This window comes from Colletotrichum siamense, assembly GCF_013390195.1.
Source record: "Colletotrichum siamense strain Cg363 chromosome Unknown KSG_Cg363_contig10, whole genome shotgun sequence".
Classification (NCBI taxonomy): domain Eukaryota; kingdom Fungi; phylum Ascomycota; class Sordariomycetes; order Glomerellales; family Glomerellaceae; genus Colletotrichum; species Colletotrichum siamense.
The window spans coordinates 3,623,310-3,643,180 of NW_023501023.1; the positions used below are offsets into that span (position 1 = coordinate 3,623,310).

General features: G+C 56.0%; 5 protein-coding genes across 5 annotated transcripts; 4 read left to right on the top strand and 1 right to left on the bottom strand.

The window, feature by feature from the left end:
* Positions 1 to 3,338: 3,338 nt before the first annotated feature.
* Positions 3,339 to 5,001, top strand: LIP4-1 (Lipase 4; the record flags this gene model as incomplete). Its single annotated transcript, XM_036646730.1, has 3 exons — positions 3,339 to 4,403; positions 4,458 to 4,588; positions 4,644 to 5,001. 3 exons carry the CDS (start codon positions 3,339 to 3,341, stop codon positions 4,999 to 5,001), a joined length of 1,554 nt encoding a protein of 517 aa, XP_036488103.1.
* Positions 5,002 to 5,663: 662 nt separating this feature from the next.
* Positions 5,664 to 5,969, top strand: CGCS363_v014882 (uncharacterized protein; the record flags this gene model as incomplete). Its single annotated transcript, XM_036646731.1, has 1 exon — positions 5,664 to 5,969. One exon carries the CDS (start codon positions 5,664 to 5,666, stop codon positions 5,967 to 5,969), a length of 306 nt encoding a protein of 101 aa, XP_036488102.1.
* Positions 5,970 to 9,066: 3,097 nt separating this feature from the next.
* Positions 9,067 to 10,850, top strand: CGCS363_v014883 (Maltose permease MAL61; the record flags this gene model as incomplete). Its single annotated transcript, XM_036646732.1, has 3 exons — positions 9,067 to 9,271; positions 9,328 to 10,586; positions 10,641 to 10,850. The coding sequence occupies 3 exons, from the start codon at positions 9,067 to 9,069 to the stop codon at positions 10,848 to 10,850; spliced, it is 1,674 nt and encodes a 557-aa protein (XP_036488101.1).
* A 437-nt stretch (positions 10,851 to 11,287) lies between these two features.
* Positions 11,288 to 14,321, bottom strand: vpr-7 (Minor extracellular protease vpr; the record flags this gene model as incomplete). Its single annotated transcript, XM_036646733.1, has 6 exons — positions 11,288 to 13,267; positions 13,317 to 13,431; positions 13,493 to 13,595; positions 13,653 to 13,716; positions 13,768 to 14,109; positions 14,163 to 14,321. The coding sequence occupies 6 exons, from the start codon at positions 14,319 to 14,321 to the stop codon at positions 11,288 to 11,290; spliced, it is 2,763 nt and encodes a 920-aa protein (XP_036488107.1).
* A 2,430-nt stretch (positions 14,322 to 16,751) lies between these two features.
* On the top strand, positions 16,752 to 18,060 carry CGCS363_v014885 (Satratoxin biosynthesis SC1 cluster protein 4; the record flags this gene model as incomplete). Its single annotated transcript, XM_036646734.1, has 3 exons — positions 16,752 to 17,443; positions 17,513 to 17,608; positions 17,664 to 18,060. 3 exons carry the CDS (start codon positions 16,752 to 16,754, stop codon positions 18,058 to 18,060), a joined length of 1,185 nt encoding a protein of 394 aa, XP_036488106.1.
* Positions 18,061 to 19,871: the final 1,811 nt, after the last annotated feature.

Here is a 19,871-nt window from a genome sequence, read left to right on the forward strand (position 1 = left end):
GTAGATAATGGTGGAGAGGAATAAGAGACAGGAACGTACCTCGGCTTCGCCTCTCGTCCTCCTTGCCTAGGGAAAATTCCCCAGGTCCTCTGCCACATGCCCCTCACCGAGCTGTGGCCTCTCACACCACGCCTTCAACGCACTCGGTCCCCTCTGACGAGTTGGAACATCACTGGCTGATTTTGTTCCAGCCAGTCATTCATTCCTGCCGGGAAATTGCCGTCCAGATCTAACCGACACGCACAACGGTTGCAGAGGCGCCTGGCACCAGTAGGATTGTCTGGTCTCATGAAGAAGTACGGGTCCCAAAGCCATTTGCTGCAGGGGCACCATGCGCAGCTGCCTTGTCTCTTAGGCCTGTCCTCGATCTCGTGTAAAGATTCGAGGTTCAAGGGAGGCGGGCGAACATCTCTACCTCCGTAGCCGGGGCCCACCAGGAAACGGCCGCTAGCAACTGTGCGGTTCGGCATTCTGTACATCCGGAACCCGGCAGGCAAACTGCTCGACGGCATAAGGATAGCGGGAGGGTGGGTAGGCGGGACCGGTGCGGGAACAGCGGCAGGATTGGCAACGGGAACACCAACGTTCGGAGCTGGAGCCGGAGGAGTCGGAGCTGGAACCGAAGCAGTCGGAGCCGGGGCTGGAAGGGCGGCAGGAAAGGCAAGAGGACCAGTGTCGTCTCTGTCGTCTTCGTCGACGTCCTGGTATTTGTCACCATACGCGATGACGGACGAGGCAGGCGTGGGCGCCGGCGCAAACACAGGCGCGGGTGACACAAAAGAGTTGACGGGATGGCGATCCCACATGACGGTGGCAGAGATCTGCGTGTGCGTGTCGTCCTCATAATATCCCTCTGCGTCGTTCTTGTCCTCATCGACGTCCTGGTATTGGCCTCCATAAGCGACGAAAGGCGAAGAGGGGACAGGTGCGGGCGACATGAGGTTGACGGACATGCCAGCACCAGGGGCGGCGTCAGTCGGAGTCGGGGCCTGGGCAAGCACAGGGGGCAAGCCGGAAGAAAGGTGTGACCTAGGCAAGTGTCAGTCCAGCTCGTGAGTATCAGATGCTGCGTACCAGTCGTGGTCTTCTTCTTCTTGTCCATCTGCATCGTTGTCTTCGTCCTTGTTCTCGTCCTCGTCCTCGTTTTCGCCGTCCCAGTATTCCTCGGGTATAGCGAACGAATCCACAAAGGCCATAGATGTTGGGGGAGCGAGCATGACGGCGGGGTCGGGGGCGAGAGCAGGCAGAAGAGCCGGAAGAGCAGCAGACGCGGGCCATGTGACGGTGTTGGCGGCGAGAGAGCGAAAAAGGGCATCGACGCGCTCAGCCTCACGACGCATCGCATACTTCTTCGCCTCCTTCTCCTCGGCCTCCTTGCGGTCGACTCGTGGCGGGCAGTCAATATAGAGCTCCGGGGTCTTTTTGCGCCAAACGTCATCCACATTTGGGAGTTTCTCGGGGCCATCACACTTGAAGCGCTCGCCTCTGCCCAACTCGTCTACCTGTGTTCTGTCAGCTGAAGTCCGGGATGGGGAGGTCAAGCCAAATACTGCAACGTCGGGCAAGCGAGCATAGCTCTCGTATTTGATGGGATCGAACTCCTCGTCCTCCTCCATATTGGCTGTCGTCTAGTGATGTGGATGTGGTGTGAAGAAGGACGGGGTTTCCAGAATTTTCAGCTTGCAGAGATTTTCTTTGGGAGACCGGACTCGAGGGGGCAGCTGAAGGGCAGCTTCACCCTCTGCTTAGTCGTCGATGTCCAGTGCTGGTGCATGGTCGGCGCGTGGTCGAGAAGTGGCCATCATGGAGAGGTCATCCTGAGGCTACTGGTATCATGTAGCTGCCTCGAGTCTGCCTACACTTCCCACTCATCACTAATCACAGCTCAAGCAAAAGGTGCATGGTCTCCTCCCATGACTTGGCTAACTTGTTGCTGAAAGACTGAAAGGGATTGCCGGGTCCGTCGAAGAAAGCAGAGCCAGTGTTTGGTGGGAATGCTTCTCAGTTGAGACTTAGCAGACTTACCCAGAAACTGGTAGAAGTAGAAGACTGCCTCGGAGGGATCATGGCGCATGACTTATGGTTTCTAGATGGGTCCCTTCACAATACTTGGAGTGCGACACAAGCTGACAATGGACTCGATGAAAGCAGAAATGTCTGGGTCGTATCGGAACGAAGCATAGAGAAGATTGGATCCCCTCAGTCAAAGGATCCTTAATGAGTTCGGCTTCACAGACGAGCTAAGGTACTCTCGTCAAGAGCCCTGGACATCGTGACGATCAAGAAAACGAGATAGCCGAACCACATACCATACGTCGAGGCAATCGAGATCAAAGTCTCATCAGCGACAGCCAAGAATATTTGACATCCGCGTTTGAATTCTCAAAGTTTGCTTCGAATTCTTCCGAAGGCCCTGAGAAATACTCTCCATTCCCTGAACATCATCGGCAATGAGATCTGCCGCGACTTGCCCATTCGTTGCTCGTGCCTCCGATGCAGGTGCTTGGGCGACGTCCAAAGCCTCGACATCGAGAACATAATCATAGGCATCATCACAGTAGGATTGACTGGAATCTCGACTGGTTTCCTATGCTGAAAGAACCATTACTCGTTTGTATTATCATTTTGTTACGAGTCCTAAGGTCCATCAACAGACTCACCAATATCCAACATCCCACATGGCCATTCAACCGCCCCCATCTCGGATCTCGAAGCGAAAAATCCGCTGACAGATGGCTGACGACAACGGCTCACGGCGAAAGTGGATTCAATAACCCCTCCAGCCATGCTCCCGTCCGAAGTGAGGCCTTTGGATGACATCCGATTGCTGATCGCCAGGTCCCCTCGGTGGATGCCCGCGGCCAGGGGGTTGACTCGTCCGAACCCATAAAAGGAGCAAACATCGCCGCAACCACCCAATGAGGCCCGTCCAACACGCGGAGAAGTGCCGGTGTCAGCGATGAAGATTGTGGGGTTCTGCCCAGCAATTTCCGACGATGCGATCTGTGCAACATCCAGATTTCCTGAATAGGCACCGCAGAGTCGCGGTGATGGTGGAGCATCGGTCCATTCGATGGACCTCTGCTCAGGGGGATGCCCGTGTCGATAATCACGAATGCTGGTTCCCCCCGACATCCGGCGAATCCCTTGATGGATGACGGCAAAAGTGAGTAGTGAGAGAAAAAAAGAGCATGAGATATATATATCGTTGACGTCTGCAGCCAAGACCCGGGGACAGAGAGCCTCTTGTCTCTTCAACTCCAGCGGTTCGGTTCGGCTTCCCCTCCATCGATCGCCAAAAGAGTGCAACCACCACCCGGCATCATCAACCCCCAATGATGTGCAACGCAAAGTTCGTGGCGACCTTCGCCGGCCTCCTCGCCTCCGCGAGCGCAGGCCCCAGCGTCCGCCTCGACAACGGCCTCACGGTCCAGGGCCGCATCGCCCCGGACGCGTCCAACGTCGCCGAGTTCCTGGGCATCCCGTACGCCGCGCCGCCCCTCGACGACCTCCGCTGGGAGCCGCCCCAGCCGTACGTCGTCCCGCAGTCGAGCAACGCCTTCGCCAACGCCACCGTCCTCAACGCCACCGCCCTGCCCCCCTCCTGCTGGCAGTACATCTCCATCCACCCGGCCATCCAGCGCGTCGACGTCCCCGAGTTCATGATCGGCGCCGCCGGCATGGACGAGGACTGCCTGACCGCGAGCGTCTGGACCCCCGCCGGCGCCGTCCCTGCCGTCTCCGGCAGCGAGACGGCCGCGAACGGCACCGACGCCGGCCTGCCCGTGATCATCTGGTTCTACGGCGGCGGCTTCGAGACGGGCGGCACCGACGTGCCGTACCAGATGCCGCAGAAGTGGATCCAGCGCTCGCAGGAGCACATCTTCGTCACCTTCAACTACCGCATGAAGCTCTTCGGCTTCCCCAACTCCGCCGCCCTGACGGAGCAGAACCTCGGCCTGCTCGACCAGCGCTTCGCCATCGAGTGGGTGCGCGACAACATTGCCAAGTTCGGCGGTGACGCCTCCCGGATGACGCTCTGGGGCCACTCTGCCGGGTCCATCGCGGTCGACTACTACAGCTTTGCGTACCCGCAGGACCCCATCGTGCGCGGCCTCGTCATGGATTCTGGTACTGCCCACCTGGACCAGCTGATGAGCCACGACGACATCCAGTCCAACTTCACCTTTGTCGCGCAACAGCTCGGATGCGGCAACCAGACCACCGCGGAGGCGGAGCTGGCGTGTATGCGCAAGATCCCCGCTGAGAAGCTGGAGAACTTCGTGGCTACGTACAAGGACTCTGGGGTCACCCCGTCCATTGGCTTCTCGCCCGTGATTGACAACAAGATTGTGTTCGCCAACTACACCGAGAAGGCTGCCCTGGGCGAGTTCTCTGACCTGGTAGGTTGACCGCCGTGTTTTTGAGAAGAATTGTGAGAAGCTAACTCGGAACAGCCCGCCATCATCGGCTTCAACCACGACGAGGGCCTCTTCCTCGCCCCCTACAACGTCAGCGGTCCCAACCAGACCGTCGCCGACCAACTCTCGTACCAGTACTTCTGGTGCCCGGCCACCAAGACCACCAAGTAAGTCCCCCTTCGTGTCTCACTCCCTCAGAGCATCAACTAACGAAACCCCCAGCGAACGTCTCGCCGCCGGAAGAACGACCTACCGCTTCTTCTACGCCGCAGTCTTCAACAACACCTCGCCGCGCCCGTGGATGGGCGCCTACCACGGCAGCGAGCTGCCCATGATCTTCGGCACCCACGCCGACTTCCGCGGCAACTCGACCCCCTTCGAGTACGAGCTCAGCCACGTCATGGAGGACGCCCTGACGACCTTCATCAAGGACTCGACTGCCGGACTGGACGCCATCGGGTGGCCTGTGTACACGGCCGAGGACCGCGAGGTGAGGACCTACGGGGAGAACAACGCCACCGTCGGACGCAGGACCCTGGCTTCTATCGAGCAGGGCTGCGCTGACCAGGGGCTTTTGTAATTCGATGTACATATTGCATGTTGAAATACAGTTGACATATGAAAGATGGGACAACTTCATTTCCAATGTGTATTGAGGTGTTTTGATACAGAACCAGGGCGGGTGATTTGCTATTACCTGATATCGGCGGTATGACTTTGCCAAATGCGATCCACCAAAGGCGGATGCAGACGGAAGGAAATGTAGAGACGAGTTGTCTTTGGGGAAGATTCCGTCGCCGTAAGCTCCGTCAACCCTTTCATCAGCTTTCGATCCCGGTTCTTTGTACGACGAAGCTTCTGGTACTGAGGATTAAAGCATTCAATGCTGAAGAAGGCTTCGAATCACCGCCTTTGAGTAGGGTCTGCATCTCTGCCGAGCTGGGAGGTCTCGCCCTCGCACAGCCGCAGGAGACTATAGCCGATCAATGCGGCTGTCATGGTGCAGCAGAGCAACTTGGTTGTCGCCATGGCTCACAGCCGCTTAGTCGTCAAACATCTTGGCCAACTAGGAGGTTTGTTTACCTTTCCTGCGGACTTTGAAAAATCAGAGAGCAACCTACTGCCACCACCACAAACGACGCTGTCTTGACGTCCCTCGAGCACTACCTTCGACGTACCAAGTCGTCAGTGTTGCGTATGTCATCATAGTTGGAGTAGATACTGATTATTCAGAGGGATACGATGGATGACCGAACCCAACGCCAGGAGGGGGCGGTCCCCGACGCCGATACCGACATTGCCAGCAGCGACGCCATCACCACTCCCTACGCCGAAGCTAATTCCGCCGATGACACCCGCGCCGGTGGTCATGCAGGGCAGACCGAAGAAGACACCGATTCCGATGATGACTACATCCCCGTCCATCCCGAAACCTCAACATCGACGCACTACTGCAGCCGCTGCCGGAAGACGCGGTACCGGTGGTGGTTCGAGCGCTTCCCCGCCAAAGACCCTCGCAACTTGCGGGGCACCGGTATGCAAGTCTAGGCATCTTGCAACCAGTGCGTGTGGCAGCAGGCGAAGATGGACCCGGGCGACTGGGTCGAGGAGAACTGCCTGTGGCTCTTTGACGGGTTCTGTTCCTGCCACTGGCATGAGCGTGACCACCATGATTATGGGTTCTGTCCCACGTCGAAGCGCAAGGCGTTCAAGCTTGTGAAGTATACCGATACGCAGGAGGGCAACTTCACGCAGTTGGTGGTTGGGGATAGCAACTATGTCAAGCTGTTTTCCACCGGGGAGGCTCAGTCCGGAGATCAGGACCAGGCTTCGAGTGAGATGCACGGTGTGGCCAAAGACTTGGGTCTCGACGACACGATGCTCGTCGACAACATAGATGCCCAAAGTTCCGAGGAGACCTCCTCAAAGGCCGAGCAAGCAGAGCAGACGCAGAAAGGGAGGCACGGACATGGTGGTCTCGGAGAGCGCCGATGCTGAGGCCGTTTCTACCGGCGAGGCGCAGGGCCAGACTCAAAATGATATTCACGACGACGAGACCCTTCTAGGTCTTGGTCCCATCGTTGACTATCTTCGTGTCCAAGAACCGGCGGAGAGGACCCCAGAGCAGTCCAGAAGGATGAGATGAAGGACTCTGAGCAGCACTCCTCACTTGAGATTGCCACAAGTACAGCAATGGCCTGACCAGGGCTTCTGGCTGGCCGCTCGTCGATGTAAGTCGCTCGCCCTTATGTGCCGTCAACGTTGTTGTTGGTTCATGGACCCCAAACACCGCGTGACCAGTCTTCGGGCGTATGAAGTAACTAACCTCAAGCCACTCTGCAGAGACACGACATGCGACTGGTCTACTTGCCGCCGATGCTTGATTGGCCAGCGGAAGTCTAACCGGTCCAACACGGTACACCGTCGACGAGAAGGGCAATCAGATGTTCCGTACGGTAGACCCTTAGTGCAACGTGCCGTGGTACCGACGAAGCATCGATGTACCATCCAGAACCCGGGGCCATGGTACATGATGGACGCGAAATGCAGACGGAAACGACGCTACTCGGCGGTGACAGGTCTTGGGTTGGAGGGTCCTAGCATAGAATGTTCAGCAAACCAGTATCAATCAGAATTTCCAGTCTTTTTCTTCGATACCAGGCACGAGGGATCGAGCCGTGAGCTTACAACCCCTGCCTTAGTCAAGTGAGACAGGATCCAACGCCAAGAGGCCGTCCCGGATGGCAAGGAGCTGAGAAGAGAGGTTCGGCCGAGGCTGGCCGAGCGGAGAGACCCCCGGTTGGGGAAGACAGGGCGATGATTCGCGCGGAACTCCACCGCCAGAGGTGCCCTGCGCCGAGAGGGAGCAGAGCCGTTGAATGGCTGGGGTAGGCGGCATGTTGGAAGTCTGGAGCCGAATGTCAGGGCCTATTCCCTGTCTGGACCACATCGTGCAGGGAGACGGTGCTTCTTTGCTGGGTCGATCGGGTGGTGGGTGAAATTGGGCCATCCTGAGTTCGCAGTTGCACGAGGACTGTTCGAAGTTCATGTTTTGTTTGCTCGTCAGCCCGGAAGAGACCGGGCAGGCAGTGGATTCTCCCACTCCTGGTCCAGCCAGACTCCCGTTACCTAAGCTTTCCGAGGTAATTAAGTACGTACCGTTACATCTCATTGAACCTTTGGAAATTGGCACAGGTAAGGGGTTCCTTTCAGCATCTTTCAGGACCAACTTGCAGCTGCAACTCCCCCCAATTCTCTTGCATTTCTGGGCTGTTTGCTTCTTTCAGGCCAATATCATGACCTGCCTTCTCTCCGCACCGAGAGGGGAAACTGAGGGGAAGTTGGAGGGTGACAGGAAGCAGATGTGTTTGGGATGAATGATGAAGAGGGTGTAGTGGTGTAGTGGTGTTGGTGTTGGTGCAGGTTGGGGAAACCTACCTCTCCAACTTCAGCGCATCTTCCACTGGCTCCAGCGACTCCTCAGCGGCTCCAGACTCCAGTGCGGCCCATCACGCCACTAAATCCCCAGACTTACCCCACATCATCCCCCGAGCCTCGCTTAACATGCGCTAATCCTCTTCAGATGACGCTAGTCCCACTTCAGCGACAATGGTCCCACCCATCTCTTCCGATCCACGTCCAGGCCAGTCCTTAGGTTCCTTCCTTCGTCCGGCCACACCCCATCGTCATCCCATCAATTTCCATCTCCATGAAAAGTTCCACCAATCGAGCCATCCTCTCGCCAGCAACCATTCCCCAGACCAGCCCAGGATCAGTCAAGCTTCGAGAATCTGTCGTCCGTCCTCCTCCGTCGCGTCGCCTTCGAACCAGCCCAAGCCAAGTAAGTCAACCCTGCCAAAGGTCCCCCAAAGGTCCCCCAAAGGTCCCCCAAGAGTCGACGGTCCGACGTTCCTAACTCGCCGCCTCCCCACGACGCTTTCGACGCCTCAGATGAGCATCTGTCCTAGTCAATCCTAGCCCTGGCAGCCGAGTCCCTCGGCCTCGTACCGTTGCCGTTCTCTCCCCTCCCCGCCTACCGTTGGCTCCTCCGCCTTTGTCTGGCCACTCAGACCTCTCCAACCCCCTTCGACCTCCTCCGCAGTTGTCTCCCTCCGGCCTCTACGACCAGTCATGGCCCTCCAAGACCGTCAATCCCGCCGCTAGGCCCCCGGGCCCCCGATCGCCTTTCCACTCAACTGCGGGTTGCGGTTCGCACATGGCCTGCCTTTCTGTTGCCGGTCCCGTGAGTACGGCCTGACTTGGGCCCAAGCGGCATAGTCTCCTGGCACGGCACAGTCATGGGTTCCCTAACTCGTCTGATTGGGGAATGGCTGGCAAGGAGCCAAGCTTGGGGAAGCGAGCATGCTCTCCATGGGGATGGGGATCGGGTGGTTGCAATTCCATCCCATGCTGCTGCTGCTGCTACTGCTCTGTTGCTACCATGCATTCTGCAACCGTGGTATGAGAGACGCGAGAAGCCGGCCGTCTGGGACCAGCGTTGATCTCGCCTCGACGCGACTTTAAAATACCCCAACCGCCCCTCCCCCAGCTCATCCTCTGGTCGGCCTTCTCTTCTCGATACGACTCTGCTCCAGGAGCTTGCCAACCGCCAACATCTTCAAGCAACCGGGACAATCCAGCAGCCATGTCTCGCGACATCAACACGGCCCCCCAGCCGCACGACGCCATCCACATGGAGAAGGGCGCTCCCCATATCAGCCAGTACAACGATGTCGCCCTCGATGACAAGGTTCTCAACTCCGAAGCCGCTCAGGCTACCGATGTCGAGCACAGCTTCGGCGTCTGGGAGGGTCTGAGGACTTACAAGCGCGCCGCCTTCTGGTCCATTCGTGAGTCTCCGTGCCTCGTTCCAAGTTGTCGGCGCAAAAACTAACATCACCGCCAGTCATCTCAACGACCGTCATCATGGAGGGCTACGACGTCACTCTTCTCAGCTCTTTCTACGGCTACCCAGCATTCCGATTGAAGTACGGTGAATTCCTCGACGACGAGCACGGATACCAGATCTCCTCCATGTGGCAGCAGCGCTTCAACTGTCTCGGTGCCCTGGCCAACATTATTGGCGCTCTGCTCAACGGATACCTCACCCCCAAGATTGGCCACCGCTGGATTCTCATCGGGTCACTCTTCTGGCTGAGCGCGTTCGTCTTCGTCGTCTTCTTTGCGCACAACATCGAGGTGCAGTTGGTCGGCCAGGTTCTGTGCAACGTCCCCTGGGGTGTCTTTGCTACTACTGGTCCAGCCTACGCTGCTGAGGTCACGCCACTGGCCATTCGTGGGTACCTCACCTCATACGTCAACCTTTGCTGGTGTATCGGCCAGTTCATCTCTGCCGGTGTCCTCAAGGGTCTCGTCAACCGAACCGACGAGTGGAGCTACAAGATCCCCTTCGCCATTCAATGGGTTTGGCCTATTCCCCTGGCTATCGCCGCGTACCTGGCGCCTGAGTCTCCCTGGCATCTGGTGCGCGCCGGTAAGCTCGAGCAGGCAAAGAAGTCACTGGAGCGACTGTCGGAGCCGGAGCACAACCTCAACCATGAGAACACGATTGCTATGATGGTCCACACCAACAAGCTCGAGCTCCAGGAGCAGAAGGGCGCCAGCTTGTTCGACTGTTTCAAGGGCACAAACCTGCGCCGTACCGAGATCGCCTGCATGGCATTCATGTCTCAAATCACCAACGGTGGCGCGCTCTGCTACTCTGGCTCCTTCTTCTTCCAACAGACCGGTATCGGGGAGGACGCCTCGTACGGCATCAGCTTGGGAGGCACCGGCATTGCCTTCATTGGTACCATTATCTCGTGGTTCTACATTTACAAGCTTGGTCGTCGCACCATCTGGCTCGCCGGTTTTGCTTTCCTCGTTCTCATCCTCTGGATCATCGGCTTCTTGTCCGTCGCCCCCAATCAGAAGGGAGGCATCATCTGGGCGCAATCCCTTCTCTGTATCGTCTGGCTCGGTGCCTACTCCATGTCCGTCGGCCCCATCGTCTACACCCTCGTGTCCGAGGTCGGATCTACACGTCTCCGTACCCAAACTGTCGTGCTGGCTCGCAGCACATACTACGTCGGCAACGTCATTTGCGGTGGCCTGATTCAACCGAAGATGCTCGCGCCCGGTGACTGGAACTTGAAGGGAAAGACTGTGAGTTATCAAGAAACACGTTCTTCGTCGTACCATGAACTAACTCGCTACCAGGCATTCTTCTGGGCTGTTCTCGCGACTCTCACTCTCATCTGGGGATACTTCCGTCTGTTCGAGACCAAGGGCCGTACGTTCGGTGAGATGGATGTCATGTTCCAGAAGCGCATCTCGGCCCGCAAGTCGGCCAAGTACCAGCTTACCCAAGATGAAGTCTTCTTGGCCGAGCAGACCCACGATGTCGGAGGCCGAACAGAGAAGATCTGACCTGTCGTCTGACTACAATATCAAAGATACCCAATCCCGCCCTAGCCTAGGGTTGCTGCCATTTACTGTTATTTATACCAAGTAAGGAGGTGGTCGTCTGCTTAGATGATGCCTCCGCACTGATTGAAATCTAATACCCATCATGAAATCACCATATTTGATGCAATCCATTTCAGCATTCCTCCCCTTTCGTGACATCCTGTCTTGATGTGCTAACCGTTGCAAATTACTGAACAACATACACCAGATTCTCTGTCTAGCGTCGCCACTCAACGTCGGTATGTCAGTGTGGGATACCAGAGAACTTGCGGCATTCCTGTCAATGATCGACCAAAAGCAAGATGAATCGAATCTTCTGGAAATTTATGCAAGGTGCAAGTCCCTTCATTACATTAAGACATTATGGAAGAAACTCTATCATAACTGCCACCGTCTATTCAACTCTCCAATGGCAGAACCTCAAAAGCCGGGGTCTCGAAAACATCCCAGTTGTCTGAGGCTTCTGGGTTTCCGAACGGGAAAAGAGCAGCGAACCGCATCTTGTACTTGCCCGGCGCGATTTGAGTGCCGTTCGCCAATCGTCCGAGCCACCACAGCTCTGTACCGTATAAACCTACGATGTCTCTAGGCACATCACGCATGGGAAGGGTGATGAGGTCGTTGGGGTCATCGACACTGGGATCGATGTAGTTCTTGCCCAGCGCCTTCGACCAGCTCGTCGCAGCTCCCACGAAGCCTGCCTCGCCGACCACAGGAGGGTACTTCCAATCCCGTTCAGTCCATGACTCCTCAAAGATGTCCCACCTCAACTCTCGCGTGGCATACTGGGCACGCGTGTACACGTTGGGGAAGTCCTGAACTTCGGGGTCGAGGTTGAAGGTGAAGTTGGACTTCTGAGCGATGGGAATGTCACTTCGGGTGGATGTCATCTGTGGCCACCCGACCGGGTACTGGAACATGATGCCGATGTCCTTGTGCAGGTCAGCAGCCAGTCCCATGTACGGGACGCCGAGCGTCTCGCCGTTGCTACCCTTGATCAGGACCTTTCCACTGTACAAGGGGAGTTTGGCGGGGTCGAGATCCTGGCTCTCGGGGTACTTGAAGTTGAACTGGGTGGTCTTGGTCTCTCCTGGCTGGATGGTGACGGCGCCAGGGAAGGAGATCTGAGGGGTCATTTTCTGTGGCGTGGCCAAGACCTCCTCACCCCACGCGATCTTGGGAGTTCCCCAGGCGGTCGGATCCAGGTTGACGGTGTTCATGCCGCCAAACTCTTGCTGCTCAAAACTGTAGGTCACCGGCTCGGTTCCAGAGTTGGTGATGTCGACGGAGTGGTATCGGCTGAAGTGGTGGGTGTCGTTCAGGGCGAACTTGGCAAACGAAAGTGTGGTCTCATAATCAAGCACCTTGCTGGCGTTGATGAGGCCAGTGCCGACCTGGGCGACAGAAGCATAGAAGGGATATTCGTTGTTCTCCAGCGCTCCATCATCCCACTTGATGGCTTCGCCGGAAGATATCATGCGCATGGCAAGACTCTTCGCCCATTCAGGACCGTAGACACTGCGACCACCGAACTTGCTGACGTATAGGGCAGCGACTCCGGCAACATACGGGCATGACATACTCGTCCCGCTGAGGATGGAGTAACCGCCCCCAACATAGGAGCTGAGAATTTGCCCGCCGGGCGCCGCAACGTCAGCCTTGATGAAGAGATCATTGGTGGCACCAATGGAAGTGAAGGAGCTGGCAACACCGCCGTTCTCCTCGTTCTTGATACCAACAATGTTGAAGATGGGGCGCTCAGTGAAGTCAGCCGTGACGTTTCCGCCAGCCTTGATGGTGCCGATGATGGCAGCACCAACACCAGCTTCGACCATGGCAATTCGACTGCTGGTGTCCTCAGTGGTAGGCCTCACCAAAGGCATGTCGTTACTGTAAAAAAGAATGTGGGAGGCATTGAAAGGAGCGAGGTAGCGCTGCTTCTGATCGAAGTTGCAGCCTCCACGGCGCACCAATACAACAACGCCAGTCAGATCAGGAGTGCCAGGCGGGAGAGTATTGCATGCCTCATCGGCCGTGCTGGTGTTGAGGCTCAGGGGCACAATAGGCCAGTCCTTCACATCAGAAGGGTACCAGTCCTCTACAGCTCGGTAGGCGACGCGAGTCTCGTTGGACTGCCCGTCCAAGTTGAAGACGCCCCTGAAAGACGACGATGCCAACACATCGGCCTCAACTGATGCAACTGCAACAACATGCTCGCCGGATGATCCACTGCTGGCAGCGAATGCACCTGCCTGGCCGTCGTTGCCCGCGGAGATCGTGACAACAACACCCTTGTCGACAAGCCTCGAGGCTACAACGGCCCAAGCGTTATCCGGAAAACCACTGATGCCGCCAATAGACGAAGTGATGATGTCGACCTAGAAGTCTGTCAGCAGAAGCCGATCGCCGAAACCTTAGGCTACTTACACCGGCGTCATACGCCGTGAGGAAAGCCTCGATGAGGGTGTCCTCGTCCGTCCCATCGACGCTGCCAAACACCTTGTATGCATACAACGTGGCTTCGGGAGCAACTCCAGTAAGGCTGAAGGGTGTCAGGAATCGGTCCGCGCTGGTTGTGGAGGGCATCTCTCGCGTCAACCTACATGCTGCTATTGCCGGCGATAATACCGGCGACGTGTGTTCCGTGACCTTGCTGGTCCAACGGGTCGGCGTCTGGGTTCTTGACCTCACCATCATTTGGCCATGCTGAGAACCGGGTCAATCTCAAGATCCGAAGGAACTACTCCGATCAGAGGGTCTTACTTCCATCACCCACAAAGTCATAGCCTCCCGCAACTTTGAAGCCATCGCCAAAGCCACCACCAAGCTGAAGGGTGTCAGATAACTTCTAGATCTCCGACGTTCGATCGCCACTCACAGCCTCATGGGTGTACCAGATACCGGTATCGACGACAGCAACCTTGGCGCCTTTGCCCAGAACACCGGCAGCATGCAGCTTGTCGACACCCGTCATGTGGTGGACATCATAGCCGATGGCCGTCGCATTCTCGCTGAAGGACGCCAGAGGCGCGCTGGGCGCCAGCTTGTACTTTCGTCCCTGCCACGCCTGCTTGATAGGCTCAAGCGCTTGCAGCGAGTCGATGTTCTCGACATCGGTCTCGACAGCCGCGCCGGTAAAGACGTCACTCTTGAATACCCGAAGCACCTTTGCGCCGCGCTGATTGGCGATATCGTCGGCAACGGCGGAGGCATCAGCTCCCTGAATGGTGTGAGCGGTTGTTGTCTGGGTTACGAGGCACGGACATAACACACCTGATTAAACTCGACGATGAAGCGCTTCGGCTCAACCGTGGTCTTGTTCACGGCCGTCTCCGGGGCGTTGTCGTCGGCCCGGCGCATCAAGGGGTGGTCACGGAGGGCGACGGCCCCGGTCACGCCGGAGACCGCGAGAAGAAGACGCGATAGATGCATCTCGGGACTACAACCGACAACAAAACGCGGATCACAAGGAGACCTGGCGATAAGGGACGCTCACTGCATCTCCTCGTGGAGTCATCGTGTTATATACAACAGCATCACATCTTCCGCGATTCATATCACGGCAGCCCAATTTCGATGTCTAGCGCGCGACCGGCGAGTTGGTGCATTAGGCAATGCAGGGCAATGCAATATCGTTGTTCGTATTTCGGCGCTGCGACCCTATTAGCATGGGCGGCCGACAAGGGCCTTCATTAAGCATCTTGGCAAAGCGATCTTGCTCCTATCTGCGCCTTGCAGGTCGCTCAAGACGGTAAACAAGCACGTCACGTTACAGCAATAAGTCGACACCGAGCGAGACAGTCGCAGTTCCGAATACTCCTATCTGCAGTTCATTTAAGACACCCCTCGACCAAGAAGCCGACGTCGGTTCCACCGTTCCCTTTTCTCGTGTCGGGATGAGCCGATTCACAGCCAACTTCACATTTGGGCTTAGTACGCCCCGTGGGCAATGTAACCTTATCACGACCTTCTTCTTTCTCCAAAGTCTCCTGCAGGAACGGGGGCCCTGTGCTCCCTAGCACTGCATCCGCGCCCCACGCCGAGCATGCCAATCGGGGCCCGGCCAAGCCACCGGACACGGAGCGGCTGTTGACGAAAGACGAACCTACCGGCCACACTCTGTTATTTTGGGAGTGTCAACAACGTTTTCTTGCAAGAAACGCGTGCCCGGTGCATTGCAAGAATTCGATGCACAGGAGCTATATCGCAGACCATATCGACGGTTTTACATGTCAGTCTTGCGTGCTGATCTCCTACTCCGATCTGGCGGGATAAGACGAGCGCTCAGACAGATGACAGCACCCATCAATGTCGACATCAGGATGTGCCGAAGTCCAAGTACCGTGCGCGCACCGCTTCGTTCGGCTGAGACTGCTCTCCCCGCAACCCGTGACATGAACTCGAAGTTTGGTCTGAAACCGTCAACATATCGGCTTCGACTACCGTCGGCCCATGCCACCGGACGTCATCCCTTGTCATCGGCTGTTGGACGAAGGGCCGAGAGTCCGTCCCTCCTGTTGGCGATGTGCCGTTTGGAGGTGTTTATCGAAATTTCCAAGAGCGGCTGAGCCAACTCTGAAGGCAAAATTGCTGCGAATGCTGGAAATTCCCATCACCCAACCCATCGATATCGTTTCCTTCTTACATTTTCTTAATGTCTATCTTGGGACGACTCGTCGATCTTGACTTATCTGGTTGGTCCGCGAAGCGACACCGCCAATCACCAGCCTGCACACCAACACCTCGCCTTCGAGCTGAGTTCCTCCGCCCCTTCTCGCCGCCGTCCCAACGGCAGAACCACTGCCAGCCGGAGAATTGTGTAGTGGGTGAGGGCCCTTGGAAGTTTGTTGGCTAGGCTGGTGCTCCTACCGCCCGAAGTTAGGTTAAGCTTTGGGTTGATGTGCATCAGGTCCGGGATGGATGCTCGACGAATTGTATCAGAAATCTTCCGAAGCGGGAAACATCGACACGATTCGCTTCGCCACCATCCTCCAACATGATCGGCCACGCTACCCTCTGGATCTCGACGCAGGCCCTTGATCCGCCTTGAAAGCTTGATAAGTCGCCGGCGGGAGTCTAAATCTCTATCGCTCCCACTTCCCACCGTTGACAACGTGCCGACGGAAGCTACCCAACCTATCGCGATGCTCCCCTCCGCGGCAAAACTCAGATGGCTAGCGCGGCACATCGCGATGTTCTCGCTCTCTGTTTCTATCCCGCCGTGTGTTTATGCTTTGGAAACAAACATTGCTCGCCGCACCATCTCCCTTCTGCGGCTGTTCCCCTCCCGCGCTAGCGTCCAGTTAGGATAGTCGGAAACACCTCCCGATGCTTCTTTCGCGGGCCCTAGACTCAAGCTTAATCCAACCAAGCACTTGGCGAGGGGGAAGATCTTCAGGGACATCTAGGCACAAGGGGCAACTAGATTCAGGAACCGTAGCAAGATGCCGACCGCTTGCCTGCCGTTTCCCGAAACACCAAACTCGCCGCGCCTCCCCCCCTGGAAAATGATGCTTGGCTGCCGGAACCGCGACAACCCCAGGCTTAAGCCGGATAAGCTTCCAGGGTGAAGCGACGATTGGTAGCATTTGCCGATGGGGAAACGTGACTAGTAGGTCGAATGATGGATGTCGAACCAGTCAGTGCGACCAAATAACCATCAACGTTTCAAAGCTCCCACGGGGCTCCGTGACGACAGGGGAGAGGATTCCAAGATCTCAGACCCGAAGACGCGATTCAGGGTTGGTAAATATCCACGGACGCCTTTTTCGATCCTTCATTTCTGCAAGTCATGCCGTTCTTGACAACCGACAAACCTCTTACCTACTAATCTCCAAACCGGTTCATCATGACAAGGCAGCAATGAGTGAAGACGAGCTCATCAGCGCTGCGCCGCCCCCACCGGGGGTGACTTCGAACTTCGAAAATCCTTCAGAGTCCCTCGTGCCACAGGTTCTCGTCGTAGCGATTCTGCTAAACCTCTTGGCAATCATCTTCTGTGGCATTCGTCTGTATACCGTCCGCGTCGTGATTCACCGCCACCAGCTCGACGACGATCTCATCTTCGTTGCCCTAGTCTTTGCCACCGCGTACTCCGTCATCCAGGTCTACGAGACACGCAATGGAGCGGGACACCACATCTGGGACGTGTCCAGGGCGGACGCCGTTGCCTTCCACAAATTGAGCATGACCGACCTGGCAGCCTACAGTCTCTCCATCCTGTTCACGAAAGCGTCGATATTGGTCTTTTACCTCCGCTTCCCACTCAAGCCAATGGTGCGAACGACCGTCTACCTCGTCATGTTTGCCACGATAGGATACTCTGCCGCTGGTGCTCTCGGATGGGTCTACCTTTGCACGCCAATGGCCAAGATCTGGGAGCCCGAGACGCCAGGAACCTGCGTCGACCGGGCGATGTGGTGGTTGATGCTCTCTGTGTGCAATGTCGCCACAGATCTCGCAATCCTGCTTCTTCCCATCTGGATTCTCTCGCCATTGTCTCTACGGCTGGTCAAGAAGATTGAGATGACGATTTTCTTGATGGCCGGTGGATTGTAAGCCCGAGGCTCCGCGTTTACTGAGGTTAGATTGAGGAACGAGTTCTGACTGGCTGTGCCTATTAGTGTTCTCGGACCGAGCATCGTCCGAATGGTTATGATCCCGATAGGCTTCAACAACTCTGACTTTACTTGGACCGCATCGATCAGCATCATTTGGTGGTACGTACCCATCTTTCACCCCCTATCGAGGCCATGGCTAACTTCGCTCTTACAGCGTGGTCGAGGCCAACGTCGGCATTATCTGCACCTGCCTGCCCTTCCTTAAGGCATTCATGAGACATGTAGCCCCAAGCATTTCCAAGCGGTTTGCGATGAACGACGACGAGCCCAACTCGCCCACAGTGTTCGACAGGGCCGCCGCCATGACGAACCTGCCACCCACAGTGCCCAAGTCCACGCGGCGCAAGAGCTTCGGGCGACAGGCTGTCAAGGACATTCCAGAAGATGAGGGCCTGGTGCCCATGACGGCGACGACGATGCGGAACTGGCCATTGAAGAACGACGCGCCGTTCGATTACAAGGACGGGGATGATGATAGGATATCACTTGATCGGGTGTCGTCGGAGAGGAAGACGCCGCAGAAGCCTGTTGATGCTACGGAGATGGTATGAAACTAGCGAGCGAGCGATATGAAGCAAGCGAGCAAGCGATTTGGGTTGCGGGGCGTTATCATTGCATCGGCGATTGAGGATGAGGATCTTGGGATCCTGGCATATACCCCAATTAGTTTGACATCTCTTCAATCTCATCGGACTTAATTCATGTTGGCATGTGTGTCCGTGCTCCGAAAGTGTGGCCGTTAGAGAAGCTGGTTAGCGTGACCGGCTTGTACTTTTGTAGTAATAACATCAGTTTGTAGTAATAACATCAGTTTAAGGTACCCTCGGTCTCTGGTTGCGTTGTTCATGCCCTTACTGCGTGCTTTCCGACAGATACGTAAGTGGTTACATCCCAGAAGTCTCTCCGGGGCATCTGGCATGTGCCCTCAGAATCTAGGCGCACCGTTGCTAGTCGTGCTCAGATGGACGGAACTTTTAACGATGTTCCATTTCATGAAAGGCTGTTTTTGGAAGTCTTCGGTCTAGAGGGAAAGACCTGTGGTGGCTCTGGGAGGCGTGTTAAATACGCTGATCAAGGCATGTTTTGTGGCTCACAGTATTAAGGCAGATCTAAGTTTGTGTTTATCTAGGCAACGAAACATCCTTTCGGTGACCGGCATTGGTGACTTCGTGGACGCTTTGGTCTCCTCAATCACAGCGGTCCAATCTCAGTTGCTCTGTTCTGTGCTGATGCTAGATCTTCGTATAAAAGCTGATGCATCGCGTCAGAATTTGGACTCATTATCCTGGTCTACGAGCAGTCGAGTCCAGGCCCAGGAATTTATGTCGATAACCCTTATACTGAGAACTAGGCAGCCGCCGTTCTGGTGCGGGAGAGACAAACATGTTCTCGACGCCTGGGAATTGTTGGGCCGTCAAAGTGCTCAGCACACGACACCCGCCTGTCTGCCTGAAATCCAACGGAAGCTGCGAAAAACCCTTATAGGGTCCAGCCCGAGCTTTCTTATGGTTTGTTTTCCCGTTTACTTTTTCATTGTCAGGGTTGCCTGCTGTAGCACTTCCGCCCACGTGATAAGGATCAAATGCATTGGAAAACCGCTCAATTTTATTTCGATTAGTAAACCAGTATGCGCATACGTCTGGTAGCATGGCTTCTTGTCGGGAAATATGCGGAGTGAACAAATCTGAACCCGACTTGAAATATCCCAAGACTCTCGCTGGATGTTGATGTTTACCGTCCTTGCACTGCTAGATCTCAAGGTTCCATTAATCCCTCAAAAACATGTTTTGCGCCCTCAGCTTCGTCCTGTAAATAGTCCAAATCAAGGTGCCAACCTTCCGCGCGCAGCTGCTCGAGAAAATCGGTCCATTGAGGCTGCGTCGTGTCGTCCTGAACTGTCCACGGGCTCAGAAAGCAAACCTTATACGCTATATCTTTCCATTGCGGGGGAATCTTTTGTGAATATCGCAAGAGATATCTTGTTTGGAAATAACAAGCGTTGTTGTGCCAAGGCGCCCAAAAAGGATCCAGGCAGTGGATGATGCTCTTGAGATTAGGAAACAGGGAACGTCTCTCCCACAACCAGTCGTTTTCTTGTGAAAGGCAGTCAAACGGCTTCGTAATGCCACCTTGTCGGAACGGCCCCAGCGATAGATTTCGAACTTTGCTGTACCACAACAAGCACTCGGGGGACGGTGTCAGTTGAATTCCGGCGTCAGCGATATCGAGACTGATAAAGTCGACGTCCCAGTTGACGTGGAAGTACATGGGATGCGAGTCCCACCGCATTTCTAGTCCCCGAACCCCGATTTCGGGCGAAAAGACGGGGAAGCAAGACTTTGGACGGATCTTGCGGGCCACC